The 21,714-nt window shown below is 51.0% G+C and overlaps 2 protein-coding genes across 12 annotated transcripts in view; both read left to right on the forward strand.

The window, feature by feature from the left end:
* The window catches only part of METTL22 (methyltransferase 22, Kin17 lysine), a 30,466-nt gene extending 14,938 nt beyond the window's left edge, over positions 1-15,528 (forward strand). For 3 of the 11 annotated variants that reach the window (XM_057314859.1, XM_057314860.1, XM_057314864.1), the window contains one exon: positions 58-1,656. In XM_057314859.1, the coding sequence (XP_057170842.1) occupies positions 58-493 (436 nt within the window). In that variant the 3' untranslated portion in view covers positions 494-1,656. Of the gene's footprint in view, positions 1-57; positions 1,657-3,996; positions 8,084-13,358 lie in introns of those variants that run through there. The other 8 variants (XM_044391556.2, XM_044391557.1, XM_026520360.4 and 5 more) reach the window with 5 other exon arrangements.
* A 2,016-nt stretch (positions 15,529-17,544) lies between these two features.
* Positions 17,545-21,714, forward strand: part of ABAT (4-aminobutyrate aminotransferase) — an 80,831-nt gene continuing 76,661 nt past the window's right edge. The window contains exon 1 of the mRNA XM_026520355.4: positions 17,545-17,676. The gene's annotated coding sequence lies outside the window, so the exon portion shown is untranslated. The remainder of the gene's footprint in view (positions 17,677-21,714) is intronic.

Raw genomic sequence — 21,714 nt, forward strand, 5'->3', positions numbered from 1 at the left:
AGTGAGGTCAGGGAGCAGCAGGAAGGCGAGGCATGTGTGTCGGCTGCTTGTTCGCAGGCTAAACTTCACGCTCAGACACCTGGACGTCACGTGCGAAGCCTACGACCACTTCCGCTCCTGGCTGCAGCGGCTGGAGAGGCTTGCGGACGGCCGGCTGCGCTTCGCGGTGGAGCCGGTGGAGGCCTCCTTCCCTCAGCTCCTCGTGTATGAGCGCATCCAGCAGCTGGTAGGTGCGGCCCCCACCATGTGCGGGCCGTCGTTGCTGTGCATGACACTGCTGACCCCAGGGTCCTCCAGACACATGCCCCGCACCCTGGTGCTATCGGGGTGGAGGAGCGCTAGCAGCCGAAAGCTGTGGTGGGTTCTCCCCATTCTTAGCCCTGCACATGGGCCTGCAGGCCAACCGTCACCTTGGACTTTAGAGCGTGTTCTTTCCTTGCGGGCAGTTCAGGCTCCGGAGGCAGGAGGGCCAAGCACAGAAAGTGGTTGGTGACACAGGAAGTCAGTGAGGGGCACTTGGTGGGGTTCTCGATGCCAGAACCCCAGTGCCGGAGGCCACATCTTCACTGTGGAAATTCGCTGGCCTCTCAGACAAGGCAGGCTTAACTGATGACCGATGGCCCTTCTGACCGGGCACAGTGGGTCCGTCAAACTCGGCCTCTGAGTAATTGTGCTAGTAACGGCCCGTGGGCTAGGTACCAGGCCGAGCTCCTTCCTCCCCTGTCTCGGTGGATGCCAGGACAAGGTAAATCACCCCACCAGGCAGCAACAGAGCTGGGACTTAATCCTACAGCCTTATCACTTCCTATTATGGTTTTTAAACCCAGCTCATGGGGGAAACCTGAGAAACAAAATTACCCTTGAAAATCCCTTATAATTATCAGGAGCTGCAAGTCCAAAGGTCTGGAAGGAATGAGTTTTGTTCTTTTTGCCTCTTGGCTGTGACCACCCCTTTTGTGGTGGGTCTGTGGAGACCAGTCCTAGTTGTGAGGAGGAGAGGGGAGAGGGCTCTCCCTCTCAGGCTCCCCAGGCAAGCACGGCACTGGATTTGTGTGGTTGCCGAGCGTGAGGAGGCTACGCCACCTTTGGGCTGCCTCCCTGCCCGCCCGTCTCGCTGTAGACAGCAGTCGTTCTACTTCTGCCGGTGAAGACTCAAAGTTTCCACTAAGAACTTGGTGTGTCTATACCCTCTCCACCCGCCTGGGTCAGGAGGAGCAGCACATGGCCAGGAAAATCAGCTCCTTACGAAAATCAGCAGTCACAGGACATGGCACTTAACAGCTCCCCAAATGGAAGAATTGTGACTTACTGCCATTCTTCTGGTCCATTTTGGCGTGTGACGTTCTGATGCGTCTTGGATGAATGCCAGAACTTAGCCATCCAGCTTCTCTTCCATAGTGGGGCAGAAAGAACAGCCCAGAGCAGCAGAGACTCAGAAGCAGCTCTCCACTCCTTCAGCAGCGTGCGTGCTCCCCGTGGTTCGCGTGTTGTGGGACTCATCTCCTTGTGAACCTCGGGACTCTGCTTTCTCTGTCCCCTGCAGGAGCTCTGGAAGATCTTTGTGGAACCGGTAATGTGACCCGTCGCATCCACAAGCATGGCTTCTCGACTGTTCTTAGAATACGTTTCTAATAAAATCGGAAGCTCACAAAGTAATGTGTTTGAGATTGTCTATCATTTTAAAAATAAGGCAGATGGACTTTATATGCCCCAGGACTGTTTTCTGGAGTCTGTTGCTGTCTGGGCTGGAAGTCAATCTAGTTGCCTCTTTGCCGTGCTGCCGTCTTGTCATATGTGTGCCACGTCGGGCAGGTGTTCTCTGCTTGATCCCACTTGAGTCTGTGACTTCAGGTTCCCTGGTGGGCAGAGAACCCAGAACCGGGGTAGCATTTCGTGCTGCCCTGTGTTATCTGCTTACAGATGTGTTCAAGATGGTCGCCACAGTTACAGTAATAACACTACACAGAATGAGGCCCAGAAGCCTCATTGCCTTCCAAGGCTGTCTATGTCCCGTCCCCGTCCCTCTGGCAAGGCCCATTCAGAGGAGGTGGCAGGAGCTGGCAAAGAGCCCTTCATTTTCTCTTTGAACTCTTAGTAACCAAAATCGGGTGAGCTTAGAACAGCCACGAGCCACTCTTCCTGGTCCCGTGTGGCTGACCCGGATTCGTGCCAGACCCGCCTCACGGCGTTTCCTCCCAGAGCTTCGGCTTCTTCCCCTCCTCTCCTTGGGCTCGCTTCTCCGCTTGCATCACGTGCGCATATCTCTGTCTGATCATTTCTCTTCTTCTCTGGGCCCCTCCCATTTCTACCTGTTGCTCGAAGCCCTTTTACCCACCATTTCTCCCTGTTCTTCCTTCCCAGCTCAGGTCCCACCCTCCTGCTGCTTTGGCCCTCCCCACAGATTCCTCTCTCCTGTCCTGCTGCTCCTGCACACTTGACACCGGGCAGCGTGCTCCTCTCCCTGCCCACCCCCCCAAGAGCCCAGATACCCTCCTGGTGTCTCTGCCTCTCCAGCTCCATCCAGACACCAGATTAACTCACTTTGTCTTGCCAACGCCTGGGACTTCAGCCTGGTTACACCCATTTAACAGTTGTGAAGACTACGGCTCTAAAAGGAAAAAATGTCCGTGGGTCAGGGCCTCATCTGTCTTAAATATCAGTACATTCCTGGCACTCGGTCTGGCCCAGAGTGGGTACTCGACACGTACTGTTGAACGAACGGTGAATAGGAGCCGTTGCTTGGGGGGCTGCTACCCAGTCGTGGACACTGCTGCCTCCAGGGGTGTTGGCCATGTTTGGAAAAGTTTGGGTTGCCACAACTCAGGAGACGTGCTCCCGGCCAGGGATGCTGCTTAAACATCCTGTAACGCACAGGACAGCCCCCAGTGGCAGGAGTGCCAAGAGTGAGAAATCCGGATCAGGAAGAACAGTAGCTTCTTTAGGAAAGAAAAACGGGTGTCAGCTGAATGTGCAGAGAAGGAGTCTCACCCTCCCCTCTGGGAGTGGGAAGAAGATCCACACACATCATCTCTCAGTCTTCCGAAGATCCTAGAGAGCAGAAGCCATCCCCATTTTATGTACGAGAAACATGAAGTTCAGAGCAGTTGGGCCACCGACCTGACATCACACAGCCGCCGAGTGGCAGAGCTGGGCTTGGGGCCTGTGCTCCACCCCCCTTCTCACAGTGAGTTTCCCGGTCCGCCAGCAGCAATAGCAGCCCCAGCCCAGACCTGACTGAGAATCTGCTCTTGGAGAAGACCCCGGTGATTTGTGCACAGTGAGGGGTTTGAGAAGCGTAGCCTTTGAGCTCTTCCCATTTTCCGAGGTTCCTACACAAAACCCTCCCCGACAGACTTGCCATCATTGAACAGAGTTGCAGCTCACAATGGGATATATTAATGACGAGTCCTGAAAACGGAGCCCCACGAGACAGAACCCCCAGCTGGCGATGTGTCAGCACTCACACATTGTCCGGGCACTCCTGGGCACAAGCCCATAAATGTAACTGCTACCAAGCAATAGAGTCATCGTGCCTTTCACCCAGCGCATTCGGGTGAGTGCTTTCATGTCTAAAGCACTCGGCCTGAAAGCTTCCTTTAAGTGGGGCCTGGCATTAATCTGGATCCACTATAATTCAAAGCATTGTCAGATTCTCACTTCTCGGGGGTGAAATGCCCCCTTCTCACTGTGTTTTATGGCTTTGCTTGTTTGGCAGCAATATTTCCGAATCATCAAACCATCGAGATGTTCTGCTAGGGAATTAATCTAGATAGGCCATTGCACTTAATTTTTTTCTTTTTTTTTACGCATGGTAAAATTTTCAGAGAATATCAAAGACTATATGGCTCAAGGAGGGGACTTGGTTGTTCAAGCCTGCCCAGGAAAGATGTAGTAAAATCAACGGTGATACTGTGGCCCCCATCACTTCTTGAATTACTGTGCACACAAGTCGCCGGGGGTTTTGCCAAAATGTTGATTCTGACTCCGGTCCTCCAGGTGGGGATTCATGCTGGAACTTAACCAGCCACCAGGGGGTGCTGGCGCTACTGGTCCCGCAGTCACCATGAGCCGCAGGGCTGCGACACGTCGTTCCTGGTTAAGAGCACAAACTCGGGCTGAGCATACCAAGTTCTGATCCTGACTCTGCCCCAGGCCAACCAGACAACCCGGGACAAGTGGCCTAGTCTCTCTGAGCCTCTGGTTTCCTCCTCTGTGAAATGGTAAGACTCCTGTCTTTGCACACAGTTATTGTGGAGATTATATTCGATAATCCACATACACACGAGGGGCACTTTGGGGACCTAAAAGGCCCTCAGAGGAATAGGCAAGCCATCCTCCACACTGCCGACCCCAGGTCCAACAAGCCACCCCATGGGCTACCGGCAGCAGGAGACACGCTTCCTGGGGAAGCCACCTCAGAGACCAAGCTCTTCATAGAGTGAAGACCGTGGTGCCTGCCCATTTGCAGTGGACCCTTGTGCGCAGGAAGGCCTGGACTCGGGGAGCTGTAACTCGACAGGCAGACCTTGGCCTTAAGGGACTCTGATGTGGAATGTCAGTAGGAGACCCAGCTTGCCATCTCTGTGTCAAGGTAACCCACATGTCCTGGCCCTCAGCCACAGCAGCCACACGTGCCATCCATGGATGCAGGGACAGAAAAGCTGTGTGCATGGTCCTCCCAATGGGATGACACCTCTGTGCGTGCTGTGTTTCCCGTCCATGTGCTCCTAGAAAGCTAAGTGAATGGACTCTCACTTAGTTGGGTTGCAGCCTCCTGCATCCTGGGAGGGACTGCCAGTTGGAACCCACCCCCACCGTTCGGCCAGTGCACCTGCCCAGCACACAGCAGCGCCTCAGACATTGGAAAGAGCAGGAGTTTCAATCCCGGATCCCAGCTCAAACCAAGGACACCCTCCAGATTGTGCTGTTTCTCACATGGCAGCTCCATGCAGTGTCCCAAAGCAGATATCGGCAGGGATCTGCTTACCCGACATAGGAAAGTGATTCTGCCCAGCAATACCGTGCAACCGACTGGTGGCTTTTAAATCCATGAACTACTAAGTGATGTTACAGCCTGTCTACCAACAGACTGATACCAATCTGATAGTTTTGTGCATTTTAGCCCTCGGTTGGAAACACCAAGGGCAGTGCTATTATAGAAGTCAGTAGACTTGTGTAGTGAAAAGTGCCCTGGACCCTTGGGGACAGCCCCGATCTCTGCCCCCACACAGGCCCTCATTCTTGTCAGCCCAGTCTGGCATTCAGTCTTGTGATTTCCTCATTGATGGAATGAATAAAAAGGGCAGAAGTGGAGGGGCAGGTACAGGAAAAAGAGGGGCTCTGGATGACACCCAGCTTTCTGACTCAGGCGAGTCTGTCTTTGGAAGTTTATGAAGACCCCACCACCACCCCTTCCACTGAGAGCAGATTGAGTAGAAGGATACTATGAGCAGATGTGTGAGACCTTTGAAAATATTTCTTCTTCAGCATGTAAATATAATGGAAAATCTTCCTGCTGTGAACATCTACATCCTTGTGAATTTGGAGACTTGCTTCTCAGGCGGAATATCAGTCATGAATGCCAAGGATCTCCTGCAGACAGCTGCCATGCGAGGTCATTGCATAAAACCCAAACTCCTTTGCAGAGCCCACTAGGCCCTCAAGGTCTGGCCTCTGCCTACCTTTCCAGCCCCATCCTGTCTGCCATACTTCCCTCCTCCCCGAATGCACCACAGTCTTAGACCCGTCCCCCAGCCTCTGAGACCCCTCTCACCCAGCCACTCTCCTTATTTTCTTCTTCCAGAAAGTCTTCCCCAGGTGTCCACAGCCCCTGAGCCTTCTATGATATGATCCTTTTAAAACTTGGGGTGAGAGTTGTCTATTTTCTTGCACGCCTCCCTAACAGATGGTGAGCTCCATGGGGACAGGACTGGTGTCATTCAAACCCAAGCCTGACACACCCAGTCATTCTGCAAATATTTGTCCACCACTGTCCATATGCTGGATGTTGACTGGGTGTCTGGGAGGAAGCAGAGAGCGAGACATCTCACATCCATGCCCTCATGGAGTCCAATACTAACCCTATTTTTTGCGACAGGCAAAAAACATAAATACGTAGCGTGCATCAGGTTGTGTAAAGAACAGTGATCCAAAAACCAGAAGTAGGGGCGCCTGCTTGGCACAGCGGTTAAGCTTCTGCCTTCGGCTCAGGGCGTGATCCTGGCGTTATGGGATCGAGCCCCACATCAGGCTCCTCCGCTATGAACCTGCTTCTTCCTCTCCCACTCCCCCTGCTTGTGTTCCCTCTCTCGCTGGCTGTCTCTATCTCCGTTAAATAAATAAACAAATAAAATCTTTAAAAAAAAAAAAAAAAAACCAGAAGTAAGGCCAAAAGGTGACTGCACGCTGCAGCATCTGCAAGAGCATGTTTGTGTACCCGACTGCTCAGGGTGCAAGCATTTTGCAGTTCTGTAAAACTGAAACCATGTGATGACTTTCTTTTCTGTCCAGTAGGAAAATAGCTCCAAGGGAAACAGTCGTTTTGCCCCGTGGGACATTAACCAAATTTGTGTCTAATACGGCTATTTCATCTCGTCATTTTTCCCACATACTGTAAACATCCCTGTTTCTCGTGTTCTGTTGAACCGGCTTTGTCATCCTGCACTGTCCCTCATTTGTGGATTATATAAGACTGACATATGCTGTCAGTTTTAAAACAATTACATTTTAGCGGTTTAAGCCTTATAACCTTGATGGGCTTGATGAGGGCTATGAAGAAAAGCAAAACCATCTAGGGGCTAGGTGAACATCCATGAGGGGCAGGGGAGGGGGACCGAGAGGGGAGGCAAAATGAACGGATGAGCAAATGAATGCACTGAACAGAAGCCGCGAGCTCTCCAGGCTCCTTATTGGGGGCCAGCCAATGGTAAAGGCAGGTGCGAAGCCTGTTCTTGCCTTCACATCACCCAAGCAGCCTGGAGGTCATTTCCTCCTCGTCCAGGTTGCAAGGCTTGAGGAGGCCCGGCCTCATCTCGCTTCACCTCGGGGCTGGCTCAATGGAGGACCCTCGCCACAAGGTGGCGCCCCAGCCTCATGAACTGACTGCGGGAAATGCCCCCAAGGAACCCAGGGTCTCCTCAGTCCCCTTAGCCACTGGCAGCTGCTCCAAAGTGTGGGTCCCCAGTGACTCTTGGGGCACCCTAACTAACCTGCTATTTATCATACAGTGATACGTTGGCTCTGAGAGCTGCTTAGTGAGCTGAGGCTTTAAAAGCATACATAGGCTGTTGGAGGCCACAGGGCTAGGAAGTAACGAGGGTGGGGTCCATGCCCTGGTCTGTCTGACTCTGTAGCTAGCATTCTTTCTATTGCCTCCTGCTCAGGGTAGGGATTGTTTGTCTGAAGGCAAGCAGGAGCAGTGTGGATTGGAGGCTGTGCTGTACCATCGTCCTGGGATAGATCGAAGCGTTAGGCGTGCCAGGGCTGAGAACTTGATTCTGTCTCAGGCTTTACAAAGCAACAAATACCAGAGCCAAGCAAGAGCCCTTCTTTGAGGCAGGGGTGTCTGGATCAGGAAGGGCCATGCTCAGAGATGGGCTCCAGGGGCAGGTGGTAGTGTTTCCAGCTTCAGAGCTCACCAAGAAGAGAACCTAGAGCTGACAGTTTGGATGCTGTGGCCACAGATAAAATGAACTGAGCCTTGTCCCCTCACCCCCTTCTGCTGGAGGCTCCTGAGAGGCAGTGAGGCTCGATGGTTCGAGCATGGCACCTGGTATCCATACTGGGCTCAGACCAGCCCCAGCACTCACCCCTACAAGCCTCGGCATCCGTGTCTGTAAAACGGGCACAATACTGTATTCACACTCAAGGTCGTACTTGATGTGCGTGTGAAGCATCTGGCACAGAAACTGTCGGGGTGGGGGGCTGCCGTGCAGGACACAGCGGCCATCACCATCATCGTCACTATTATTAATTATTCGCTGTGGCATTGCTATTAACTGCCTGTCACGGGGTGGAAACTCCCCCAAGCAGGTGCCCTGCTCAGCTTTTAATGATGGCAAAACCATCTCACTTGCCTAACCACTGTGCCTGAGTGTTACTTGACTGACAGCATGGGTTATTTTGAGGAGGAAAAAAAAAATCAGTCAAGCTCTTGAGTACGCCATCCCTGAAAGGTTTCCACGACAACGCACACCTGGATGTTCCAGGCAGCGGGCGGCCCCTCTGGGAAGAATCAGAACTAAACTCCAGAGGTGGGGACAGGGTCCTCCCACTCCTAATCCTCTGGCTGTTTGTACAGCCCTGGGCAGGACGCTTTGCAGGGTCTCTCTCTTCCACCTCTCCACAACCCCGCTGTGATTCTTAGCCCCACTTCACAGAGGAAGACGCGGAGGCTCGGAGAAGTTGAACTGGGTTAACACCCACGGAGTGATTTGGGCCTTTCTGGGTTTCACTCGTCAACCTGGAGGAGCAGTACTAGAGTGGGTTTCTCGACCTCAGCACTGGTCGTGGGGCTGTCCTGTGCACCATGATGTTCAGTTCAGCATCCCTGGCTGCCACCCACTCGCTGTGGGGAGCGGCTCCCTCCTCCCAGTTGTGACAGCCACTCAGGGGAGGTGCTCAGGAAGTCAGGCTGAAACCCAATCGTCGGAGCTCCTCGTTGGGCTGACCCTGGCCTATGGGCAAGGAAACCAAGAGTCAGAGAGGAGGAGGGGCCCCCAGGGGTCCCACAGCCTGTGAGCAGCAGGCTGGGTGGAGGCTCACGGGGGGTTGACTAGAGGCCAGGCGGTTTCCAGGGCAGCCTCTAAGCACTCCAGACCTCAGTAGCTTCTATTTGCTCACGCAGGACCTCCAGCTCTGCTTACTGTGCTGTATCACAGACTTGAGGCTGGCCAAGGCAGCCTAGAGCGTGGGCACCCCCGCTCAGGGCCAGCAGAGGTCAGGCCTTAGCGACACGCAGGGAAGTGGCATGGGAGTCACAGAGGCGTCTCCCTGGGGTCACAGAAGCGGGTGCAGGGTGTTTCAACACACACAGTTTTGATGCGATGGTCCTCGTAAGAAGGAGGGGGGCCTTCTGTGGAGTCAGCATTGATTTCTCAAGCTATGTGCACGAGCTGTCACATTCAACGCTCTCAGCAGCCAGCAAGGAGAAGCTACCATCCGCCTTTAGAAAGCTGAGGTCAGAGAGGGTCAGTGACAGGCCCAAAGTCACACAGCTGCAGAGCAGCAGTTGATCTGGGCCTGGAATCCTGGTGAATCCAACTCGGGAGCTGCTCCCTAGAGCCGATACGAGGTTGGTACCTTCTAGCTGAGCTCCTCCATCTACTGCCTCTGGGTTCAGCAGGAGAATGAGCATTTGCACGCACTTCATGCCCGCAAACTCCCAGGGAGCCAGGATTCATTTTCAGGAAGACCTTTTCTCGTGGAAAGGTCTTTGAAATATCAGTCAAGCAATTATCTAGTCCCCACCAAGCCTGGCTCTTCCTGGGGTGTTCGGTTTGGAAAGAAAGAAAAATAGAGAGACCGTTTCCTCTAATGTGTGTCAGGTCAGTTAAACACATACTGAGCACTGCTCTGTGCTGGGCGCTGTGCCTGGCACCTGGCGTGGGGTCGTGAGTCGGGCCAAGGGCCTGTCCCTGAGGAGCTCCCAGCCCCGGAAGAGATCCTATAATAGCCTCTCTGACACACAGTAAGTTGCGGGTCAGCAGTTTTGGTGAGTGTGGAGAATAAATGGGCGAGCATACACATGAGCAAATGAGGACTTGAATCAGCTAGTGAGTTTGTGATGGAACGACTGAATTAATGAACTCATGAGCGCTATGGAAGAGGTGAGCACAGACTATGAGAGCCCAGGAGAATGGCATTTTAAATCCTTAGCAGTGGCCAAAGAGAAGGATGGAGGAGGAGGAGGGGAGGAGGAGGGGGAGGAGGAGGAAGAAATCCAGAAAACTCCGGATATGGAGCAACAAGAACTCTCGTTTGTGGCTGGTAGGAATGCAAAATGGTACAACGACATTGGAACAGTCTGGAGGTTTCTTACAGGACTAAACATACGCCTGCCATAAGAGCCAGCAATGGCACTCCTTAGTGTTTACCCAAAGGAGTTGAAAACTGACGTCCATGCAAAAAAACCTGCACATAACTGTCGACAGCAGCTCTGTTCTTTTTTTTTAAGATTTTATTTTTTTAGTAATCTCAAACTCAAACTCACAACCCCGAGATCAAGAGTCACACGCTCTAATGACTGAGCCGACTGGGTGCCCCGTAGCAGTTCTATTCTTAATTGCCAAAACTTGGAAGCAACCAAAATGTCCTTTCAATGAAGGGATCAATAAACTGCAATCCATCCACACAATGGGATATTATTCAGTGTTTAAAAAAAAATGAGCTACCAAGCCATGACAAGCCACAGAGGAGACTTAAATGTGTATCACTAAATGAAAGAGCCAATCTGTAAAAGCTACATACCATATGATTTCAATTCTGTGACATTCTTGGAAAAGGCACAAGTAAGGAGACAGAAAAAAGACAGTAGTTTCCAGGGGCAAAGGGCAAGCAGGCAGAGAACAGAGGATTTTCAGGGCCATGAAACTAGTTTGTATGATGCTGTAATGACGGACAACGGCATGATACATCCGCCCAACCCTAAATGGGGAGGAGTGAACCCTGATGGAAACCATGGACTTTGGGCGTTGATGTGTCCATGCAAATTCATCAATCACAACAAATATCCCATCTGGTGGGGGCAGGCTGTGAATGTGTGTGGAATAGGGTACATGGGAAATCTCTCTACCTTTTCCTTAATTTTGCTGTGAACCTAAAACTGCTCTGAAGTCATTTTAAAGGAAAAAAAAAAGTAAGAAAAGACCTTAGCCATTGATGTTGGGGGGGTGGGGAGGCAGCCACCACCGATGTCCTGCCCAGTGCTCACCTGCCTTCGAATTGTTACTGCCTGAGACTCAGCCCAAGGGCTCTGTATGGCCACCTCAGCCTGCCCAACCCAAAAACGACAAGATGAAGCACTGGGGAGTCGACACCCTGGGCCGGCAGTCCTTGACCAATGGTTGGTACTTGCTGGTGTCTGTATGCCCCGGCTGTCTTGCCCCTCCGTAGGGTAACTGTGAAGCGAGCTCCCTGCACTCCCCAGCAGGATGCCAGCCTGGCTGCCCACTGTGAGCACATTATTACACTACCCCACCCCTATTGGTGTCTCCTGGATCCCTTCCCCAATAAAGCACTCAGGTCCTGTCTCAGGGTCGGCTTCTGGAGGAACCCAGATGATGAGAGTGATGATTTTGAAAATGGTCATGGTAATCACCAGCATTGGTGGAGGACTCCTGCAAGCCCTCCACTCTGCCGCACACGCTTTCACACAAGTGCAGGCCCAGTCACACAGGCATTATTATCATCATCCTCATCTTCCAGAATTCCTCATTGTCCCAGCCAGATCTCCAGAGTTTGAGGATATAACCCCTCTACCACTCTGTGCCCTGGTTTTCATCTTCTGTTGTCTGTAAGGGGGAGAGGGAAGAATGGGGGGGCGGGGCAGGGGTTAGTAAGGACTTGGGATTCGCTGGCCCTGGGGGAAGAGTTTGATCTGTTTGGTGAAATTTCAGCACAGAGCTGATGGACAGCTCCTTGGGGCCAAGAGCTCCCCCAGGGAGAGATGCGAGGAGTCAGCACTCTCCCTCAAGCATCCTGCTTGATATTGTCCTTTGCACACAGTGAAATGTATCAGTATTAATAGAGCCCCTCCTGCTTGCCAAGTACTGTCCTCAGAGATCTCAGAAATACCCTAGATCTCAGACATGCCAACAAGGTCCTCAGAGATCTCAGATAAGACATAAATACTTAGCTAAGTTCTCCAGCAATGGAGATGAGTAGGGGAGCCACACCCCTTCATCTGACCCCCCGAAATGCCCTCACATGTACTGGCAAGAAGAACTGGAGTGAATATGAATGCGTCTCCAGCCACAGGAGGAAGGGACCTAGAATGTATCGAGCGCCTTCCGTATTATTGAAAGTACATACGTGTTATTTAACACAGAGTTTCTCCACCTCAGCACTCACGACGTTTTGAGCAGGATAACTGTTCGTGTTAGGGATTGCCTATGCGTTTACTGTGTCTGGGAAGCCCTCCACGGCATGGGAGTGGCACTAGGGGACAACACATTTCCCCTGTCCTTTCAGTGTGTCCCGAGCTAGGAGAACTGCACCGTTGTGTTTCTTCGGGGCTGGCAACTTGGAGGGACCCAGTCATTGTAATGACAGTAGAGGAGGGGTATGACACATCTGTGACATGTCAGAGCCAGCAGCTGGGCATGGCACCCCCACCTTATGGGGTCATGCAGGTCAGGAGAGCCAGAGGTGGCTCCTGGGTCTTCGAGGAGCCCAGCACAAGGGACAAAAGCATGGAAAACCTCACCCCGGCTCCCTCTGAGCATTTTGGCCTCCGTGCAGATGTCACATCCTTCCAGGCGACCCCCATCATGGCTGATGTACTTGCTCTGACTCTGGGCACGTCATGCTACTTTTCATTTCCCCCAAAGCACTTATCAGAAATTAGTTTCCTTAGTTCACGTTTGCCTTTCTTATACTCTTGTCTTGAAACTCCATGGAGGTGGGACCTCAAATCCCCAACACCTAGAACAGCTCAGCACCAGGCACAGAGTAGATGCTAACTGCTTATTTGTTGACTGGCTGAACGAATGAACAGATGAATTACTGAACAAGTGAATGTGTGAACTCTGGGCAACCTCACACTATCGGGCAGGGCACTGGGGAAGCTGGTAATAATAACAGCTGCCAATGTGTGGACATCCACCAGGGGCCAAGGATGAACTCCTGGCATTTACCCCAAACAGTGACTTACTGTGCTAGACATGTTTTCCTTGTCCTAGAAAAATACACATAACACAGTGTTTACCGTTTTATTTTTTTAAGATTTAATTATTTGAGAGAGAAAGTGTGAGCAGAGGGAGGGGCAGAGGAAGAGGGAAAACAAGAGAGAGAAAGAGAGAAGCAGACTCCCCCTGAACACAGAGCTGTATCACGACCCAGAGATCATAATCCAAGCTGGAATCAGGAGTCAGGCACTCAACCGACTGAGCCACCCAGGAGCCCCAACATTTACCATTTTAAAGTGAAGAGTTCAGTGGCATTAAACACATTCACTGTGTTGTACAGCCATCACCCCTGTCTAGTTCCAGAATGTTGTCATCAACCCAAATGGAAACCCCATTTCTACTACTACTCCCCCATGTCTTCCACCCCCAGCCCCTGGCAACCACTAATCTACTTTCTGGCTCCATGGATTTACCTATTCTAGACCCACACAGTATATGGTCTTTTGTTTTCAGGGTTCATGTGCCAGTGCTCCATTCCTGCGTATGACTGAATAATACTCCACCGAACGGACGTACCGCAATGTGTCCATCCATTTGTCCACTGATGGATATTTGGCTTGTTTCCACTTTGGGGCCACCGTAAGTAGTGCTGCTATGAGCATTCATATACAAGTTTTTGTTTTGAACAGCTGCTTTCAGTTTTTTTAGATATCTACCTAGGAGTGTAATTGCTGGGTCATATGGTGTGACTCATGTTTAACTTCTTGAGGAACTGCCAGACTGTTTCCCACAGTGACCGATTTTTACATTCCCACCAGCAGGGTGTGAGGGTTCCAACGTCTCCACATCCTTGTCGACACTTACTATTTTCCATGTGTTATGACGGCTGCCCCAGGGAGTGTGAGGTGGTGTCTCGGGGGGTTTTGATCGGCATTTCCCTAATGACCGATGATGATGAGCATCTTTTTATATGCTTCTTGGCCATCTGTATGTCTTCCTTGCAGAAAGGTCCATTCAAGTTCTTTGCCCATTTTTGAATCGGGTTGTTTGTCTTTTGGTTGTTGAGGTGTAAGAATTCTTTATATATTCTGGGTCCTAGACTCTTTTCTGATACATGATCTGCAAATGTTTTCTCCCATTCTGTGGATTGTCTTCTCACTCTCTTGATGATGTCCTTTGATGCGCAAATGAGCTTTTGATTTTGGTGAATTCCAATTTATCTGCTTTGGTGTTATATTTAAGAAGCTATTCCCAAATCCTAAGTCATGAAGATTTACCTCTGTGTTTCCTTCTAAGAGTTTTATGGTTTTAGGTTTTATATTTAGGTCTTTGATCCATTATGAGTTAATTTTTGTATACAGTGTGAGGTAAGGGCCCAGCTTCATTCTTTTACACGTGGATGTGTGGTAGACACGTTAATTGTTCAGTTCACAAATGAGAACACAGAGACTGAGAGGGGTAAGTGACTTGTCCAATGTCACACGACCATTGGGAGGTGGATCTGGAATTCACTACCAAGTCCCCGGCCAGTCCCCCTTCCCTCATACCCAAATGCCTTCCATGATATCACTGTACTATTTCATGAGCAGGGAGTTTGGAAAGCACAGATCTAAGAAATACAGCACACACATTCTAGTCTGGCTCCAGGCAAATTCATCCCCCTCTCTGGACCTCAGTTTCCTCCTCTGTACAATGGGTGGCCGATCTCTAAGGGCCTTTCCTGCTCAGACAGCTGGCGCCCTGAGAGCTTCATGCTCCATTGCACTCATTTCCCTTCTCAGAGATGCTTTTCTGGAAGGAGCTCCATCCTGGGTTGCAGCCAGCCCCTGGAAAACATTCTCGGCATCCCCTGCAAGACACCTGCGGCCCCAAACAGCCCCATAGGAGAACCGTGAGACTATGAAAAATGCAAGGGGAGCTAATGTGAGAAAGGCCTTGCCAGCGTGCTGACGGTTTTCTTCACAAGTGTCACAATGAAGCTACTTGAGAATCAGCTTGCAAAGCACCTGGCTGTTAATATCCCTCTCGCACCCCTTCTTAACCAGAAACAACGCAGCTCCTCCTGAATACCCAGTACCAGGGCCTAACCCCCAGTGGGTTCTGTGCATGTTTGTTTCCCCTGATCATCTTGGACCAGGGCTTGGAAAACTTCTTCTAAAAAGGCCCCAGTGGTAAATATTTTTGACTTTGCAAGCTGTACAGTCTCTGCCACAATTACTCAGCTCTGCCATGGTAGCACAAAGACGGCCACAGACAATGCATAGGTGAGGGGGTATCGCTGTGTGCCAATAAAACTTTATTTATGCACAGTGAGATTTGAATTTTGTTGTCATTGTCATGTGAAAGAAAATATAATTTTTTTTCTACCATTTAAAATATAAAACCCACTTTATATCATAGATTGCAGGTCATATAAAACCGATGGTGGGATGCATTTGGCTTAAACTTTTGCTTTTTTTTTTCATTTTAAATATTTTTTTCTTGGTATAGGAGCAATATATATTTGTTATAGAAAATTAGAAGTTAGTGATATGTAAATAAAGTAAAATTAGAATCACCTATAATTTTAACATACAGCTATAACTATACTAATGAGCATTCATTTTTTTCTGTCTCTCTCGATCTGTATTGGTGCTGTCCAATGTGATAGTCACTAGCTACATAGGACGTTTTGACCTGAACCAAAAATTAGATAAAATTTAAATTTCTGTCTCTCAGTTGACTAGCACATTTGAAATCTTCAAGACCTGTGTATGGCCAGTGGCTACCATCTTGGACAGCACTGATACGGAACATTTCTGCCATCACAGAAAGTTCCGTTGGACAGCACTGATCTATCCAGGTCTATTTATATAAATTTAACAAATACAGGACAATACCAGATAAACTTTTTTGGTGAATATCTTTGTTCACTTAGTATTTTGAGATGACATTTTCATACCATTCAGTATTCAACAGACTTCCCTTTAGGGTCTCTCTGGTTGTACGTATGTTTCCAGTTTTTTGCTACAGTAAATAAAATGACACTAAACCACTTTATTACTAAACCTTTGCACCATTCGTTGTTCCGGAAAATGTTTTTAATAGGAATATCCAGTTTCTCTCCAGTAAGGCTCTAATCATTATACTCCCATCAGCAATTCATAGAATTGTCCACTTCCTTGAAACCCCCACAAGTAATAGTAGTTATAATAATAAAAATTAGGCCATTTTTGGTAGATGAAACTTTTCCGTCTCTTTAACCTGCCTTTCTTTGACAAACTTTATTTCCTCCTATGTTTATTGACCATTTATGTCTTTGGGCGGGTTTTGGGCAGTAAAGAGGATTATCTGCATGGCTTAGATTTTAAGGAAAAATTGCTTGATTTATAACCCAGGCCTCATGAAGTTCTGCAAACAAGGTGGCAGGATTAACATACCAAAAAAGATTTGGCAAAGCTCTCTCAATTTCAGTAGAACCGTAGATCCGTTATATTTTCTGTCTTTTCCTTTGAATGATTCTTATTTATTGTTTCTTTTTGGTCTCTATCATCATAGACCACACTAGAGGGCAGGTAGTTTTTTTGGGGTGGTTTTTTTTATTTGCTTATTTGTTTGTTCTTTATTTGTCTTAATTCCTTAATTTCTAGGAAGACAGTCCTTGCCTAACCAGAGATAGGGCAACCTGGATTCCTGGAAAGCAGGAAGGAGGGATCTCAGGTTCCTGCAAGATACCAGCAGACTGAAGAAATAATGATTGATTAGGATGAATAGGGAAAACCAAGCTGTGTTCTTTCGTGGCCTTTTAGGGTCTGGGATTTCCATTCATTATGAGCTCTTGGTGATCACATGTTGTTCTGATGGGCCATTTCTGTGTCTTTTACTCTACCACTGAATGAATACATCCTCCTTTCAAATACCTGTAGAAAGCTACTGGGCTAAGAGTCATTCACCCTTTAATATCAACTAGCATTCATACTGCATTTTAATTTTTATTAAATCATCTTCACATCTACAACCTCATTTACACCCATGAAGGAGATACTATCACTATTGTCTTCATTTGCTGTTAAGGAAACTGAGGATTGGGTGTAGTGCAGTGAGGATAGGTGCAGTGATCTGCCCTACATCATGCAGACGGATCTATGTCCAGTGCTCTTTGCATTGCCTCTAGGGTGCACAAGCCATTTCTCTTGCGGAGCTGGTGGGGCAGGAGGTGTTAAGTGAATGGCAGCTGGGAGGGTTGAGCGAGAGGGCCCTGAACGCCCGCCCCAGGGGGCGGAGAGAGGCAGAGCATCATACGGACTCCGACTGCACATCTAGGGTTCCGGAGCCAGGGCGCCGGGTGCAGGCGGGGCAGCTACACTCACCCGCAGCCCCCAGGACCCAGGAAAAAGGACAGGAGGTAATTAAGGTCTGGTGAAACCAACCTATAGAGACGCCCCCTTTTAGAGACGCGCTCTCCACCCCCCCATCAGATAGGTTCCCCTCCGTCCTGACGAGGGTCCTCAGCCTCCTACTCCATAGCCCCAACCCTCGCTCCCGGCCCTCGCGGTCCCTCCTCCAGGCCCCCGGCTCCGCCGCCCCCGGAGGCCGGACTTTGCCCCCGCCCTGCCTTCCCCCTCCCCCCCGGGGGCGGTGGCCCGTGGCGGGCACACTCATTGGCTGCGGCGCGAGCGAGGGCCGGGGCTGGCAGCGCTGATTGGCCAGCGCAGCTCGGCGGAGCCAGGAAACCCCGCGAGTCGCTGGGGGAAGTGGGGCAGAGACTGGACGCACCCGGAGCTCAGAGCGCAGGAACCTCAAGTCGGAGCCCGGCAGATCGGAGTCCGCAGACCGGAGCCCGGGCCTGGAGGTAAGGGCCCGGCGCCGGGTCGCGTGGGGGCGGGCCCGTCCACGCGAGATGGAGTCCTTTGGCCATGCACCCAGGGAGCAAAAAACGGGGCGTCTTCCCCCAGAATCGGGGCCCTCATCCTCTCGAGACGCGGGTCCCCTCCCCCAAAAAGAGAGGGTCTCTCACCTCCCAGAGAGCAAAATACCCTCTTTTTCCCATCAGAAATGGGCTCTTCCTCCTAGCCCCAGGCCCTAGAGATAGGATTCCCCTCCCTAATTTATCCCTTGAAATGGAATGTACCCTCCCAAAGTGTGGTCCAACCTCCGCACGTATCTAGGGCCCCCCGGATCTCTTCAGAGACCAATGCACCTCCCGGCCTTCCTGAGAAACTAAGTTTGGATCTCTTCTCCCACCCTCACTTCAGAGTGATGAGGGTCTTAGATAGGTCATAGATAACAGTATCCTCCCTCCAAGGAAAATGAGATCTCCCAGATATCCTAGGAAATAAGCCCCTCCTTAAGACAGGGAAATCTCAGGGCAGAGACTCAGCATGTCCCCCTCAAACCCAATAGGGACCTCCCTGCCTACCCCACCTCAGCAACTGGACTCTGGGATTTGCCTTCAGATATGAATGATTCCCTTCCCCTCCCCACCCCACCCAAGACCCCCTTTCCACCCCTTACAGAGACATGGTTGCCTCAGACACCACCACATTATGGGGCTTTCATACTCAGTGATAGGACAAGGGTCTGGCCACCCATCTGAACCAAGTCACCCACCTCACTCCACCTCTCTCCAACCCTTTCAAGCCAACAGCCTCTCACTAACACCCTTCACCCACTCTCCCCGCCTCTCCCAAATCCCATCCTTCCCGACTCTACTCCCACACCTTACTGGTCCACCTAATTCCATCCCACCTTTCCTCTCCCACCATGGCCAGAGATCAGACCAGAGGAGGTTTAATAAGAATGAAGCCCTTAAAGCCAGAATCCTGAGCCTAGGGAAGGACCCTTATACTGTCCTCTGAACTCTGACAGCAGAGATGGCCTCTGAGGCAGCAGGACCACCAGGGACCCCCCCCATCCCCCACACAAAGGGCTGGTGTTCAGGATATTTTTCCTGGAGGCAGTCCAACCTCTCCCCTGGCAAAGGGACTGTCAGACGCAGAGAGGGGGGGCCCAGCTTGCTCCCTGGGGCTGCCCCCTTACCCCCCAGCTCCAGTGGGCACTGCTCAGTGGAATTCCCTGGGCACTTGGCCAAAGAAGGTAGATGTTGCAGGAACCATCTGTTGGGCTGGAGACAGTGTTAGCTTTGCTGGGCTAAGGGTCAGGATGTTAATGACTTGAGGGGGGCTGGGAACAGCTCTTCCCCAGCAGGCAAGGGTGAAGGACAGGAAAGAGAAAGTCAGGGAGGTTTGCCTTGCTCTTTAGAGCTGCACCCGGGATATGGGGTATGGAGGAATGTGTGTCCTGGATGCCCGAAGAGGTCAGCCCCGGGGAGAGGTAAGTCTGGAGTTCTAGGTTTCTAGATTAAAGGGCTTCTAGAGGTCTTCTAGATTAAAGACCCTGCCCCTTCATTTGACAGTTGAGCAAACATAGGCGCAAAGAGGGGAAGACACTTGCTCAAGGTCATCCAGTCTGTGGGTAGCAAAGCTGGTCACAGTCTCTCCAGGGATTGTGGGGTGCTGGCGTCCGGGACAGGAGCTCCAGTCCTCACATTTACAGCTGGAACTGCTCGGACTGACCTCTCCACTTGTCAGGGGAGGTGCAGAGGCTCTGAGAATGTCACGCAGCTAGGAAGGGGCAGAGCTGAAACACAGCACCCCCTGAGACAGGCCACCTTGTAGAATCCACTCCTGAGAGTCTGCACTTAACTGCTCACCCCATGGGAGATTTTGCTGAGCTCACCACCAAACTGACACTTGCCAAAAGCCAAATCGACCCAGGACGGCGAACGAGATGGTTTGTAATGTGCTGGTCCCCGAGATCGCTGCAGGAGCCTCAGTTGCATAGCTGGGTTTGCTCCAGGAACTTTGGACGGGCCCCTTCCCTCCTGTCCCTGCTCAGAGCATGGCTTCTGTTCCTGAGGCACTGAATGGGGCCAGAGCTGAAACTGGCCGCCACGTTCCAGAACCACCCAGCTGGGCAACAGCGACCGGATCCCTGCAGATGGGAGCGTCTTGAGGCGGGGGCTCCCCCTGCCTCCAGCTAAAGTGTTGGCTGTCATGCTCCAATTTAGAGCAGGGAGCCAAGTCCAGGGTGCCAAGGTGAAAAGTTCAGAGCATGAGGGGGAACTGAAGTGCAGAGAGGTCAAGAGATCGGTCCCTGGACCCTTCTTATCTGGGTTTAGAGCCCAGATCTGCTACTTGGTGTGTGATCTCGAGGAGATTATTAACCTTATCCACATAAAACGAGTTAATCCTTGTAAAGTGCGTAGTTACTACAACAAGTGGGTGGAAGCAGTGGTTGTGATTTCAAGTGCAAAGTCATAAAACCCTGTGCTTGTCGGACCGCAAACCATAAAGTCAGATGGAGCCCAAGAGTCGACGGGTCGGGGAGCCTTGGGCAGATCATTGCCTCTCTGAGGCTCACTTCCCTCATCTTTGAATGGGGGGTAGGCATCAGATAAGAGACAGCCGCAGAACAGGCCTTCTTATCCTCGGCAGTGTTGACATTGGGGGCGGAATAATTCTCTGTCTCGGGGGCCGTCCTGTGCACTGAGGGTGTTGAGCTCCGTTCTGGCCCCTCTCCTTAGTAGATGCCAGTACAAGCCTCTCTAGTTATGCCAACTAAACTGTCTCTAAGCATTGGCAGACATCCCCTGGGGGCAGAATGACGCCCACCCCTCCCACTGAGAACTTTTGGCCTAACGCAGATGTCTTGCACGTCCTTGATGCTTCACATAGCACAGCATCCTCCTTCCTCGGGCTCCTTGCTCTGCCTTCTGCATGATGGAGGGGGTGGTGTCCAGCCGCTGAGCCTCTCAGCATTTACAATGATCTCAATCCTTCACATAAAACAGGACTTTGCCACCTCTAGAGTGCCTTCATGTTCATTGATCTGGGCTTCCCGTTTTAGAGATGAGCAAACTAAGGCTCACAGAGGTTAAATGGCTTGCCTAAAGGCATTACCCCTTCCCCGCTAGAGGTCAAAGAAACTTTCGTGCCAGCAACAGTTTCAGAAATAACCTGGTTCTGGAGCCGTCTTCAGAAGGTCATCTAGCTCTCTCTTGCAGAGCTCACACCGCCCTCCCACCTCTAGGACTCTCCTGCAGCAGTGCTCACTCATGCATGCAGCTCTGCGAACACAGGCATGTCTGCTGCAGAACTTTGCAGCACCAGCACGGGGAGGGGCTCCATCACAGTGCGTTCACAGGGAAATGAGCAGTCTTTTTAGAAAGATGAGGGAGATGTACATTCCTCACCTGGAAAGTTCCCCAAGACATTTAGTAAAAACAATAAAGTTGCAGAATTAATATACACATTATATAAAAAAATATATATGTGAATGCATATGAGAATGATTAGTCAAGCAAGCAAGGGGCATGAAAGAGACCTATGTATGTATAAGAATATATTCATGGGGGAAGAAGAGGAGGAGGAATCCTCTAGCCAGCTTCCCGTGCATTACAAATGAGCAAAGCACAGCACACAGAGGTTGACAGACTTAGCTCTGAGTCACTTGCCAAGAGGTACGACCGTGGGATTCCAGCCCACGGGAGGAGCCTGCCGCTGTCCCCAGTGTCAGCGTGCCAGGCACAGGCGAGGTCTGAGGACCACACACTCCCGCCTGGACCCGTCCCTCTCTCTGGGGACATGAAGTGCTCATGCCAGCAGTCCCAGTGGCTGAAACTCAGGCCTCTGCCCTTCCTGAGAGTTTGGGAGCCATGAGAGAGGAATCCTGAGGCTTCCCCATCTCGGGCTGAACTTCTGCCCTGGCCTTAGGGAACTCCTTAAGAATTCTAGTGGGGGGGCGCCTGGGTGGCACAGCGGTTAAGCGTCTGCCTTTGGCTCAGGGCGTGATCCCGGCGATCTGGGATCGAGCCCCACATCAGGCTCTT

Source organism: Ursus arctos, unplaced genomic scaffold (assembly GCF_023065955.2).
Source record: "Ursus arctos isolate Adak ecotype North America unplaced genomic scaffold, UrsArc2.0 scaffold_2, whole genome shotgun sequence".
Taxonomy (NCBI): Eukaryota; Metazoa; Chordata; class Mammalia; order Carnivora; family Ursidae; genus Ursus; species Ursus arctos.